We start from the raw sequence: 12,220 nt of genomic DNA, 5'->3' as shown, positions 1-12,220 counted from the left end.
ACCCTAAGCCAAGAAATGAAATGGTAGACTTGGTGGCAGCAAGGCAGAAACAAGGCAAACTCTACCACATGTACTACCCATTATCTATGCCAGGAGGATGGCAGGCAGTTTAACATCTTTGGCTTTCCCAAATAAGTGTAGCTAGAGTATTTAGTGTAGTAATACTATTCCAAGGTTCAAAGATGCAGCAGGTACCGTCAAATGCCATACACTACCTTGTGAAGTGAAGAACATGCTTGTGCATTATTTGAACAGGAGCTCAAGCTCTTTCAGTGTTCCTTCTCATGGCAGATGTCTTAAACTTAAAAGGAGGCTGTTGATTAGCACTACCAAAGAAAATATTAGGCCCAAGTCAGATTTTGTAAACAGATTTTGGGCTGAAAAACAAATTAAAACTAGATATGCCAGCTTGAAAAATAGAAAGTAAATACATCTCTCAGAGGAACATCAGTATTTGCTAAAATTTGAAACAATTAGTTTTTAAAGCAGCGATGAACTTCTACTGACAAAAATGACTCACTACATCAAAGCTGGCAGTCCAGCTGAGCTCTGGTAAGCTTTGTACAGGAAGCCAAGTTTACTGGGAGGAATATGAAAAGAGCTCAGTTCTCCAGATGAGGAAATACAGGCTAACATCACTTCTGAATTTGGAATGAATCTGCCACTAGGAATGGCAAGAATATAAAAGATGGAAAAAGCAATTGGGAAGAAAAGAAAAAAATAATAATGCTTGTTTCTAAGAATGCTGCTGCCTTGTTTTATGAACTAGTCTATTTGTTTTGGCTCCAACTAAACTCAAGAATGTTTCTGCATATTTTACAGTGTAGTTTATAGACATCAAAGGAACAATCTCCCCTTTCATCATTATTTACACATAAAAATAATGCAATTTGTGGTCCATGTAAGATGTTACTTCTTAAAAAGCTCTTGAGTCTAATTTATTAATTGCTTGAGATTTAAAGTTAAACAAGGGTGAGATGCAAATCATCTGTTACTCTGAAATATGTTACCACCAAATCTTGTTTTATTAATGAGACGTTGAACAGCCATATGAATATTTATTTAGGTGGTTAGAGGGCTTTATGAAGAATCCTGGAGCAAGTGACAGAGACATAAAAGCAAAAGGGTTCTGCCTCTCTTGAAAAATGGGGGTTGTTTCTTTGTTTTTAATTCCACATTTTCCTCTGTGCTTCAACATTAAAGCATTCCTGCAACCCACCAACCACCCCAGCTCTGCGCTGCTTCAAGGCTCTTGTTTCAGCTGCTACTGCTGCTATGACAGCAATAGCCTCCTACTGACTACTCTGGAAATGACATTTTGGTCTTTTTATCGGTGGCAAGATAGTATCATATTAATTTTCAAAATTATATACATTTGGACAACAATATACATGTAATATGATTGACATGTTAATTTGATTAACTTAATGATTTTAGTTCCTTAGAAATTTTAAGTTAAGTTAGCTATATATCTTTTTTTTTTTTTTTTTTTTTTTTTGTCGGTCATGGGGCTTGAATTCTGGGCCTGGGCGCTGTCCCTCAGCTCTTCAGCTCAAGGCTAGTGCACTACCACTTGAGCTACAGTGCCACTTCCAGTTTTCTGAGTGGTTTATTGAAGATAAGAGTTTCACGGACTTTCCTGCCAGGGCTGGCTTTGAACCTCGATCCTCAGATCTCAGCCTCCTGAGTAGCTAGGATTACAGGCGTGAGCCACCAGCACCCGGCTTAGCTATATAACTTAATGTGCTATATTATATATATTCTCTGCAACAAATCTCCTAAAATAACTCTATATACATGTAAAATATAATTAGCTATAACTATCTTAACATTTTTCCTTGATTTATTAGGCACATTTATGTAGAATCAGTTATGATAATGCAATTGCTTATTCATGACCTCTTTTTTTGTCAGTCATGGGGCTTGAACTTAGGACCTGGGTACTGTCCTTGAGCTCTTCTGCTCAAGGCTGGCACTCTACCACTTAGGCCACAGCACCATTTCCATCATGTTCTCATGTTTTTAAGACAGAGTAATACTTAAAACATGTAAGTGTATTCAATCATTTTCTGGAAAAATACAACAACACACATGCATTTCAGTTCCTTTTAAAAAAGTATTCATATATGTCTATCTATACACATAAGCACAGATGTACAATAAAGTTGTATAATCAGGTGTTAAAAGTTCAGTACCAATGAAGATGATCTAGAACAAAGTCTATTGATAGGCTGGTGAACCCTCAGCCCAGTTTGTTCCAGGGGTTCTTCCATCCCCAATCTAGTCTCCTCAGCCTTTCATTATATAACATCTCCTGATGCCTGAAGCTGCCCCATCCCAGACACCACTTTCATGCTATATGCCATATTGCCAAATTACGCCTCTCCCTCTTTTCCCTCTTCTTCCTAGTACTTCATGAGAGATGATCTCATGTAATAGGAAGAAAAATCTCTGATCAGTTTTACATTACAGCACAAATTAATAAGTTAACATATCAAGGATGTCTACATCTTAAAAGAGGAGTGTGTTAACCCAAAGGTTTAAGTATTTAACACAGATTTGGAGAAAGAGGTTGTCAGAGTCCCAACGTTCTTTAACACCAAGCTTGGTGCTGCTATGTTTAAAAAGCTGCCTTTAAAACAATCAATCATAGGTAAATGTTAAAATGTTTAATAACTAGGGATTATATTTTTTAAATTAATGACTTAGTGTCCAGTACTGTATAGAAAACAGAAGTATGAGACACAAAATATAAAGTTGTCAAGCATTAACAATAGGGCTTTATGAAGCTGGGAGAGCTTCATAGAGGTAGTCAGTGGGACCTTGATATGTCCTTGATAGTTCCTGACAATCTGAGATAAGGAGGCTTCAGTAGGAGGAAGACAGTCACAGGAGGAGCAGGCAGAAGGAACCTAAAACAGGCTCATGGGAATGAGAAGATCTATTTGAGTACAATAGGATGTAAGTCAAAGGACAGTGGGAAGTCTGGGTGGCTCTGACAGCCAGACAGAAGAATTTGATCTTGAGGCTACAGGCAATGCTCTAACTAACTTGGTGAGACATTGTAGGAAAATAAAACATCATCAAAAGATAGAATGAAAAAATGCAGTCCCCCTAACTAACTGTAATCAGGAAAATATAAATATATATGACATTCAACACTCTTCATTCACTACCTACGGTCAATCTTGCCTAATAGTCATGCAGAGATTGACTTCATTCTTTGTAAATGGCCTTGGAACATTCCATTGTGTGGCTGGATCATGATTGTTTTTTGCCCAGCTTTTTGCTCAAGAAATGCAGACAGGTGTAATGCATACTTGCAAGTACAGCCTGGGAGAAACTTCTAGCAGTAGAGCTGCTAGCAAAAAATGTCTATGTATTTAAGATGCTGGTAGAAATGACCAGGCTGACCTCCAAAGAGGCTGAATTGGTTTATCTTTCTTGAGATGATAGTGCTTCTGTCTATGTGCTCACTTTTTAGTTTGTGTGTTTTCCAAATTCTAAATTTATGCCAGTAGTTCTGATTTCCATTTTTCTCCCCTCCTCTCTCTTCTTTTCTCTTGTGTTTCCTTTCTCATTATCTCTTCTCATCTCCTTTTGCTTCCCCTAGAATCATGTTCTGCATCTTTCTTTATGATACAGATGTAGATTCTTGCTGTGTAACCCAGGGTGGACTTGAACTCATGATTCTCCAGCTATCCATTCAACATACTGGCATTATAGGTATGTATTATCATACCCAATTTAGTTCTTTTAGTTATGAGTAAGAATGAGTATAATTTCCATGTTTGTTGAACGTTAATATTTTGTCTGAACTCCATGTTCATATCATTTACTTTTTTGGTCCTCAGGGTTCTTAGTTTTTTTCCCTATTGATTTCTAAGCACTCTTTGTAAGGCAGGGAAATCACAATGATTTAAGAATTCTTTGGCAGAGTTCTTCATACTGGAATGGAACTGAAAGAGTTTTGGCAGGGACATTAGCTGAGAGGAGGCTGTTTTAAATCAATCACAAGTTGGGAAAAGTCTGAATAGGGTCGTATCAGAGGAACAAGAAATACATTCAAGAACTCTGGTGATAGACTTGAGATAAACTGGCATGAAAGAAAGGGACAAAGATGAACTCAAACCTTCTAACAGGAAACAGAAGATCAGGGGGACTCTGATAGACTGGAAGGAAGAGCCAGTTTCGAAGGGCAGATAATAATTCAATGTTGTAGTTACTGACTTTGTAATAGTAGTGCATCCTCCCAAGGAAGATGATTTATGGGCAATGCAAGATATAGGACCCAACCAGGAATTAGGCTGTGGCTTCTGGGCATTATCTACACAGAGGTGACAGCTGAAGTCACAGAAAAGAACCCATCATAGAAAGGAAAAGGAGGAGAAAAAGGCCAGGATGTAAAAATGAGGAACACCCACCAGGAGGAAGAAGGGCTCAGGAGAAAAGAGAAGTAAATTTTAAGACAAGAACAAAATGAGTTTCTAGGTCAAGCATTTGCAAACTATGACCATCAGACCAAACCTAGCATTTAGCCTATTTTTTTTAAATAAAGTTTTATTGGACCATAGTCATACCAGTTTGTTGACCTGTTATCTATGGCTGCTTTGTTACCACAAGGCAAGGACTGAGAAGATGTGATGGCTTACAAAGCCTAAAACTTGGAGGACCTTGGTGCATGTTAAGTTGGCATTTTTAATGCTGAACCATGCCTCCAGTCCTGGTTTTTGCTGATTAATTTGAAATAGGGTCTCACTTCCTACCTAGGCTTTCACTTGAGTGAAATCCATCAAGCCTTTTTCTAGTAGCTAAGATAACAGGTATGTATCACTGTTTTGTTGAGAAGTAATCTTGCGGATTTTTTTTCTGCCCAGACTAGCCTTGAACCAAGATTCTTCTTTTCCTTCCAAGTAACCACCAGTACCTGGCCTACAAGTTTTACTACATGGGCATTTACAGAAAATATCTCACAATTCCTGTTGGTCAATGTAGTTAAATGGTCCATGAAGTTGGATGATATTATAAGATATTGCTGAATCTGGAGAAGATAATAGGCTACCTTGCAGACTTCCTGTATTACTTTGATTACCAAAGGGACTTTGGAAATGAATATAAGAGTTGAATTAGATATACATTAGAAAAAAAGGGGGGAAGAGGCTGGATGGTAGCTATTAAGAGCTATAAGAGAGAGAGTGGCATAGGTCTATCCTTCGCACAACATTAATATGTCTTATGATGATAAGGTTGACCACCACCACAATCCCCGCCAGCTTACTCACACTGACCCCAGCATATCCCTGCCAGTAATTATATACCTGGGTGCTGCTGTTAACCAAAGAAGTTGAAGGAAGAGGCACTGAAATGATCAAAGTGAGAAATTCTATGAATAAATCCTGGGAAACGAGATAATATCCTGGTAGTTATTATGAAGAAGTATAAATTTCACATTGGTGAATGATGAAAAGGTTGAAAGGTAAATGGTAAAAAGAGTCATCAGAAGTTGAACAGAAGTTCAGATAGTTAGCGATGAGTAAACAGCCAATTAAGTCAAGACAGCAAAAATTGTTTTATAAAATGAACCCCTGTTTTCACTGTATTTGATGTCAGTCTAATTTGGGGAGGGGAAGAGAAAAAACAAAATGTTTAAATAAGTATACAGGTTGACCCATTGTAACAATGAGATGTACAAGACACTATATTGAAAAACAAACTTTACTATTTAGGGGGGGAGTGGGAGGCAGGGAGGGTTGGGGAATGTAGCTGTGAAGGTTGGGAAGGAAGGGATGGTAGGGGAAAAACAAAGGAGGAGGCAACAATGCTTGATAAGAAATGTACTCATTACCTTGCTCATGTAACTGTAACTCCTCTGTACAGTACTTTCACAATAAAAAACTTATTAAAATGAGCTTATCATTTCAAGTCTTCTATTAAATGAGATTCTATATAACCCAGTGCTTCTAAATATATATGCATATGTAAATATGTTATTATTGTATATGCATATAGACAGTAGATGCATGATCTTTGTTCAGTAATTTTGGTTGTTGGGTCTCATACATATATTTCAGCAAGGATTCTGTTCATTAGACTCACTTTGAACCATCTTAGATATTGCTCTGGTATTAAAGCTTAAAAATTTCCAAATATCTATTGAATTCTTAAATGTTAAAAAAATTGAAATAATCCATGTATGTCCACTAATCAAACTAGTTCCTTTTGGGGGCCATGCAATAATAATATAGCCACCTGCTAAGTTCCAAAGAGCACAATTCTCTCAGCCACTGGTGAAGGGGAATCTGAGTCTGTACTCTTCATTACTTGCACATGCACAGGCCCACACATTTACTCACCAAACTGTGACTTGGGTCAATGTATCAAGGGCTAAACATAGTTTCCGTAGCACTTGAAGTATTTTATCCCTTGAATAAAGCATTTTTTACATTAGTTTTGAAATAAAATCTTGCTAGAGAATGGCAAGGAAAGGTGTGGGGTACATACTTCTGAGAGAGAACTGTTCATTTTTTCTCTGCTCATTTATTTTTGTTTCTCCTTACTCTACAAGGTCAGAATCCACTGTCACAGTGCATCCAATCTTATCTTCCAGAGCATTCTTCCTGGAAAATGGCACTTACGCTTTATGCTTCTAGGACTGAATGGCTCTGTCTTCCCTTCTGAGTTAGCAGGCAAGCCTTCTTGGGTGGGATGGAAATACATGTCTATTCTTAGCATTATTAATTCTAATATAAGAGGACACAAAGAAAATGCCACTTTCTTCTGTGCCTTTAGGACATGTATGCAGGGGAGACAATTAAATAATGAACAGGTCCCAAACAAAGCCATTCGATGCTAGCCATTGAGAATTCTGTTTCTCAATGCTACTAAAACCCCACAATGAGGTTTGTAATTTTATTCTTTGGGAAATGGATTCCTGTAAGCTTTTAGCACAGTGAGAATTGCCCAATCTTATGAAATATTCTCTCCCCTCATCAAGTCCTGGTAACACAGACCAGATTTCTAGATGTCCTACTGGCAGCCGACCTTTTCTGGTGAACTCCAGTAAGTGGCCAAGGGAGAGAAGCATCAATGTTTTAAAATCTCTTTTCTATGCCTACAAGCAAAATTTTACAACATTTCTCCTTGATATGAAATCTCTGCTTGGACATCTGGATTCACAGCGAGAAACTTTCAATACACTGGCTTCAAAAGAAAGGACTTATCTCTGGTGGTGTAGTGAGGCCAGAAGAATATTCTACAGTCTCTATTAAAACTATTCTGAATGTTCCCTTCAGATGACCTGTTAGCTCAGTGGACAGTGCTAATATTCAGATAATTTGGCTTTGGCTTACAGCTTTTGGTAGAGACTCTCCCCAGACCCTTTACTGTATGTGTTCAGATTGTATCAAACTGTATTCTATTAGATTCTGCCCAATAATGCAAAATATTTGTTACCACAATTTCCTTATATGTGCTATATCATAGCAAAATATTTACAAAACTGCTTCCATAAATAAAACTTTACAATAGTAAAGTGACATCATTCATTATCAGAGTCTTGATCTGTGAGCTAATATCACATCAATTCAGCATATTTCTAAGCATATCCACTGAAAACAAGCCTGAAATAAATGCTTGCTCAAGAAGCTTTGAGTCCAGTTTGTGAGAAAAAGAATTAACCAAATCACAGGTCTATCATGTCCTGTCTTCATTCTTGAAATCTAGAAGTTCTCTGAAAGCATAAATTCTTTTACAAAGATTGTGCTTGTTTGGCAACAAAATCTGCTTGGCAATAAAATTTGCCCTATTTTGGGGGGATATTCATATATTTCACTGTTCATGTGTATGTCTGCGGACAGTATGTTGTCTCTCACACCTCCTGAGGACAGAGACAATCCTTGGATATATAGATTCTGATGTGTAAAAATGCTTCCAGCCTCAAGGGTTTGGATGAGGAACTATGATCTGTATTACAGAGAAGCAGAACTTTATTAAAGTGATGAACAGGCATTCTCGCAGATGTTTTACACAGAGCATGAGAACTCTTCCATGGCACCTGCAGTCAGAGAAAGCATGGCATCTCTGTCAAAGACTGGAAGCGAATAGTGGAAAGGAGGCAACATTTACGCAGTGGTTTTCAATGGTTTGGTTTTGCACTCTTAAAAATGAACAACCCACTGGGCACTGGTAGCTTTTGCTATAATCCTAGCTACTCAAGAGGCAGAGATCTGAAGATCATGGTTTGAAGCTCGTCCAGGCAGGAAAGTTCCTGAGACTCTTATCTCCAATAAACTATATTAAGTGAAGTAAGCCACACTCAAAAAATAGGTTGCATGGTTTCCCCCATTTGTGGTCATTAGAATGTGCCTATAAATCTACAGGTAAAAGATAAAAAATTACACTGGGACAAAAGTAATTCATTATATATATATATATATATATATATATATACATATACACACATATAATAAGAAAAGCCGCCAAACAATCTATCACTCAGATATCTCCTAGTAAAATTCTGATGTGATTATAGTCATTTTTCTCTTGATATGGACTCTTATTTGAAAAACAGTGAGTCATATTTACATGTTTTGTAACCCGTATCTTCATGAAAACATGTCTTATGAATCTTTTCACTACACTTAAATATTTTTCTCTGACATTTTCAGTATATCAGTTTCCAGTTTATTACCCATGGTGAAAGATACATAAAGGTGTTAGAGAATAATGGTGTCACAGGTGCCTGGCACAGAACAGAAATTCTGTAAAGGGCATTACTGAATAGTTGCCAGGTTGAGCATCCTTTTGACTAGTTGAAGTACACTCCAACTCTTTAATCATCACCTCAGGGTAAATTCTGAAAGTGGGTCAAAGGCTAGGCAGGTCTTCCCAACAAGTAAATAGTGACAGGGAATCATCCTTCCAAAATGTTTATCAAGTTATACTGCACAGACTGGTGGTCTTTCAGTGGACTCTCATAGATTACTTTCTACCTCAAATGTTTTCTAAAGCTTGGCTTTAATACCCACAGACATTACTGTGGGTTCTGGTGGAATGAGTACTGGATTTACTCTCCATTCTTGATCAATGACTTGAAAGAACTCAGCTCATTATCAGCTGAAAGTGGGTTAGAGTAGGTTTCACAGTTAGCATGCCTACCTTTTCCACAGTACTGTTGATATATCTGCAGACGTAGTCTAAACCTCTTGGTGACTATACCTCCCTTAGAGTGTCTATGTTTGTCATGTGCCTATACATATATACATAAAACACTCAAATATAATTGGAATGTACAAATCAAACAACTTTGTGGCAAAAATTCAGACACATGGGAGGATAGAAGGAGCATCTCCAGGTCCATTTGGGTCCTTGGTTGATTGACTTATTTTTATACATACAATGTAGGATACTGAAGGTATGCTATCGTACTTAAATAGCTTAGGCTCTCAAGTAAGAAAATGACTGAAGTTGGCTCTACCAGTTGTTAGATAATATGGTCTTGGGCTGGTTAATCTTTGTACTGGAAATAGCTTCCTCATAAAGATTAGGGTAGAAGAGGCCATGGTGGGATAGAAAAGGCCACGGTGGGAAAATGGCAGGCAGGAAGGCAGGAAGGCAGGAGAGACGGTTAAAAAGCCACAGCCAGCTGTCCTGGAGTAATGGAAGGGAAAGCCCAGCTATAGCCTGAGAAGTGATTAACTGAAAACGAAGCTGCAGATCTCCCAAAAAAGCTTACAAAAAAGTCTCTAAGTTTGGATTTACCATAGGTGAACAAGGAAGACACATTTATCACACTTGGATCAGATAAAATTAAAGAATTGCTCTGACTCTTGCTACCAAACCTTTTTCAATCGCAGCAGCTTTTAATAAAGAGAAAGATGATGAGCCAGAGGAAATATTCCAGAAGCAAAGATGAGGAAGAACACTGGCAGGGATAACCAACACAACTGGACTAACCTCCTTCAGTAAAGGAGGGCCTGGGATTTCTGACAGCCAGAACCTATGGGAGTGAAGAAAACCGCCATCTTAGAAACATCCATGACCAAGACAATAAAATGATACATTTTGAAGCAGGACTGTGGATTGTAAAATAAAAGGAACTTCTCTTTTTTAAAGAATGTAATAAGATTATTGTATCTTCAGATCTACTTTTTTCTTTACATTTTTGAAGATTATGTTGCATGAATAAACCAGAGTCATTTAGCTTTCATATACAGATTTCAAGACATTTGCTAATTTTGTAGTTTCACAGGATGAGTTTTCAAAGTTTGAAATGAAAAAATTATTGTGAAATTTAAATAGAGCAATGGAACATGAGATGGATGAGATGTTTGGTAGACAGTCTAGAATATACTATGCTACATGCTGAATAAGTATCGCCTGTTATTTCTCCATTAATTCCTTTTAGCTCCCCCCCACCCATGCAGCCCCATGGTGCTGAGGACCAAACTCAGGGCCTTATGTTTTTTAGGCAAGCACTCTTTCCCTCATCCAGATCCCCAACTCCCCCATCAATATTTTTGGTGCATCCTAGAAAAAAAGCCAAGGGTATGAGTGCTAATAATAATAATAACAATAACAAATATTATTATTATTAGCTACTTTGATGTACATTAGTAATAAAGGAAAAACACTTCACTCTCTATACAAAAAATGAGTGAATCAAAACTGAAGTATATCTTATCTACAATTTAAATTATTTTCAAGTAACATTTGGTGCATATGTTTTGTTAAAATGTGTTTTATACGCACTACCATTTTAAAATTCAGTTGTGATTTGGAGCTGTGTTTGAAATTAGTATAAAATGTCCTCCCCTTTTAACAGGTAGGTCTATTAAAACTGTAAGACTAAAACATTTAAGGAGTTGGAGGCATGGCTCAGTTGGCAAGTGAGCTAGCCAATGAGCAAATGCATTAGGTACTAAGTTCAAGTCCTGATCTCAGACAAAAAAGAAAACATTTAAAATAGCAATTATATTAGTTATAGTTTTTTTTTATTTAAAAAGTCATCACAAAACAGCTTTAGAACTATGTTGTTAGGGGCAACTTTATTCATGTTTTTTCCTTTTGCTTATACAGGAAGATTCCATTGTTTATTTAAAATTTCAAAATGACTCACACATGGTATTTAGACATGAGTGGAAAAGAAATTCACTTAAAATGAAACTTTTATATAGCCAGAACAATTCAAACAAAGTCTACAACTTGTTGATGTCTGTGTGAGAGAAAAGTGGGTATTTGTAAGTGAAAAAAACATTTGAAAGGTGTTTAAAATCACCAGAATCTGAAAAATAAACTTTTTGTCTCCAAACATATGTAGGGAAAAAAGCCCACAGGTATAAATAAACAGAAGAAATGTCATTAGCAAAATCCTACATCCTCACCTGTAAAATGAGGAGGCTGATATACTGGGCTCAAAAGTTTCCATCTCTGAAGGCTTTTTATGCTATTCAATACCATCCAGGCTTAAAGGATATATAGAAATATATACCTCCATATATAGAACTTATTTTTCTTTGCTCTGTATGACTACATGCTTTAAGTATTGTTACAACAAAGTCACTGAAAAATCATCTTTTGCTGGGAATTCTTTTAAAAATTTTTGTTCTCTTTTAAGCCTTATTTTTTAAAGGTTTCCAGATGCTTATCCTCACAGATTAAACACAGCATGATGCAGACACTTACAATAATATCCACTGCTATGAAGCCAAGAAAAAAAAAAAACTACTTTGAGATCTAACTGCCTATCATCTAAAGAATCACATCCGGGATTTTTCTGTTGCTATTAAGGTGTGATTCTCAGAAGTCATTTAGAGACACTACCTTGGTTCTCAGTAGCAACAATCGACCCTGCACTGTGTCAAAGCACATCAAATGCTGGCAATCCAGGCCTGGAACAAACAGGTTATTTCTCATTATGCGAATACATCATAAAAGGATGAACAGACTGTAAATTGGAGGCTGACTTCTGAATGTGCTAGGCAGCAGTATTGGACTGAAACAGTCATTCTAATTTCAAGAGACAATTCCAAAGTGGTTTTCAAGAAAAAGGACAAGGTATTAAAAAAAAATATTTGTCCAATGTGAATGGACTGAGCTTGCCAAAAATGACTTTTTATGCTGGCATGTAATCTCTTAGAGGGAAGTCAGCCTGAGTCACTGGATACATCAAAGGTAGAATCCAGTGAATGGAATTACTGCAGGCTGTGTGAGCAAGCCAGAT

The 12,220-nt window shown here is 37.1% G+C and overlaps 1 protein-coding gene across 11 annotated transcripts in view; it reads right to left on the bottom strand.

Moving 5' to 3' along the window:
• Positions 1-12,220, bottom strand: part of Cep112 (centrosomal protein 112) — a 350,152-nt gene that overhangs the window by 64,364 nt on the left and 273,568 nt on the right. Inside the window, exon 24 of one of the 11 annotated variants that reach the window (XM_069993132.1) lies at positions 9,889-9,997. The exons of the other annotated variants lie outside the window; for them this stretch is intronic. Within the exon in view, the coding sequence (XP_069849233.1) occupies positions 9,950-9,997 (48 nt within the window). The 3' untranslated portion in view covers positions 9,889-9,949. Of the gene's footprint in view, positions 1-9,888; positions 9,998-12,220 lie in introns of those variants that run through there. 11 annotated transcript variants of the gene reach the window in all.

Source organism: Dipodomys merriami, unplaced genomic scaffold, assembly GCF_024711535.1.
Source record: "Dipodomys merriami isolate MVZ:Mamm:240054 unplaced genomic scaffold, mDipMer1.0.p SCAF_42, whole genome shotgun sequence".
Taxonomy (NCBI): Eukaryota; Metazoa; Chordata; class Mammalia; order Rodentia; family Heteromyidae; genus Dipodomys; species Dipodomys merriami.
Note: the sequence above shows the minus strand (reverse complement) of the source record. Positions and strands in the feature narration are given on the sequence as shown.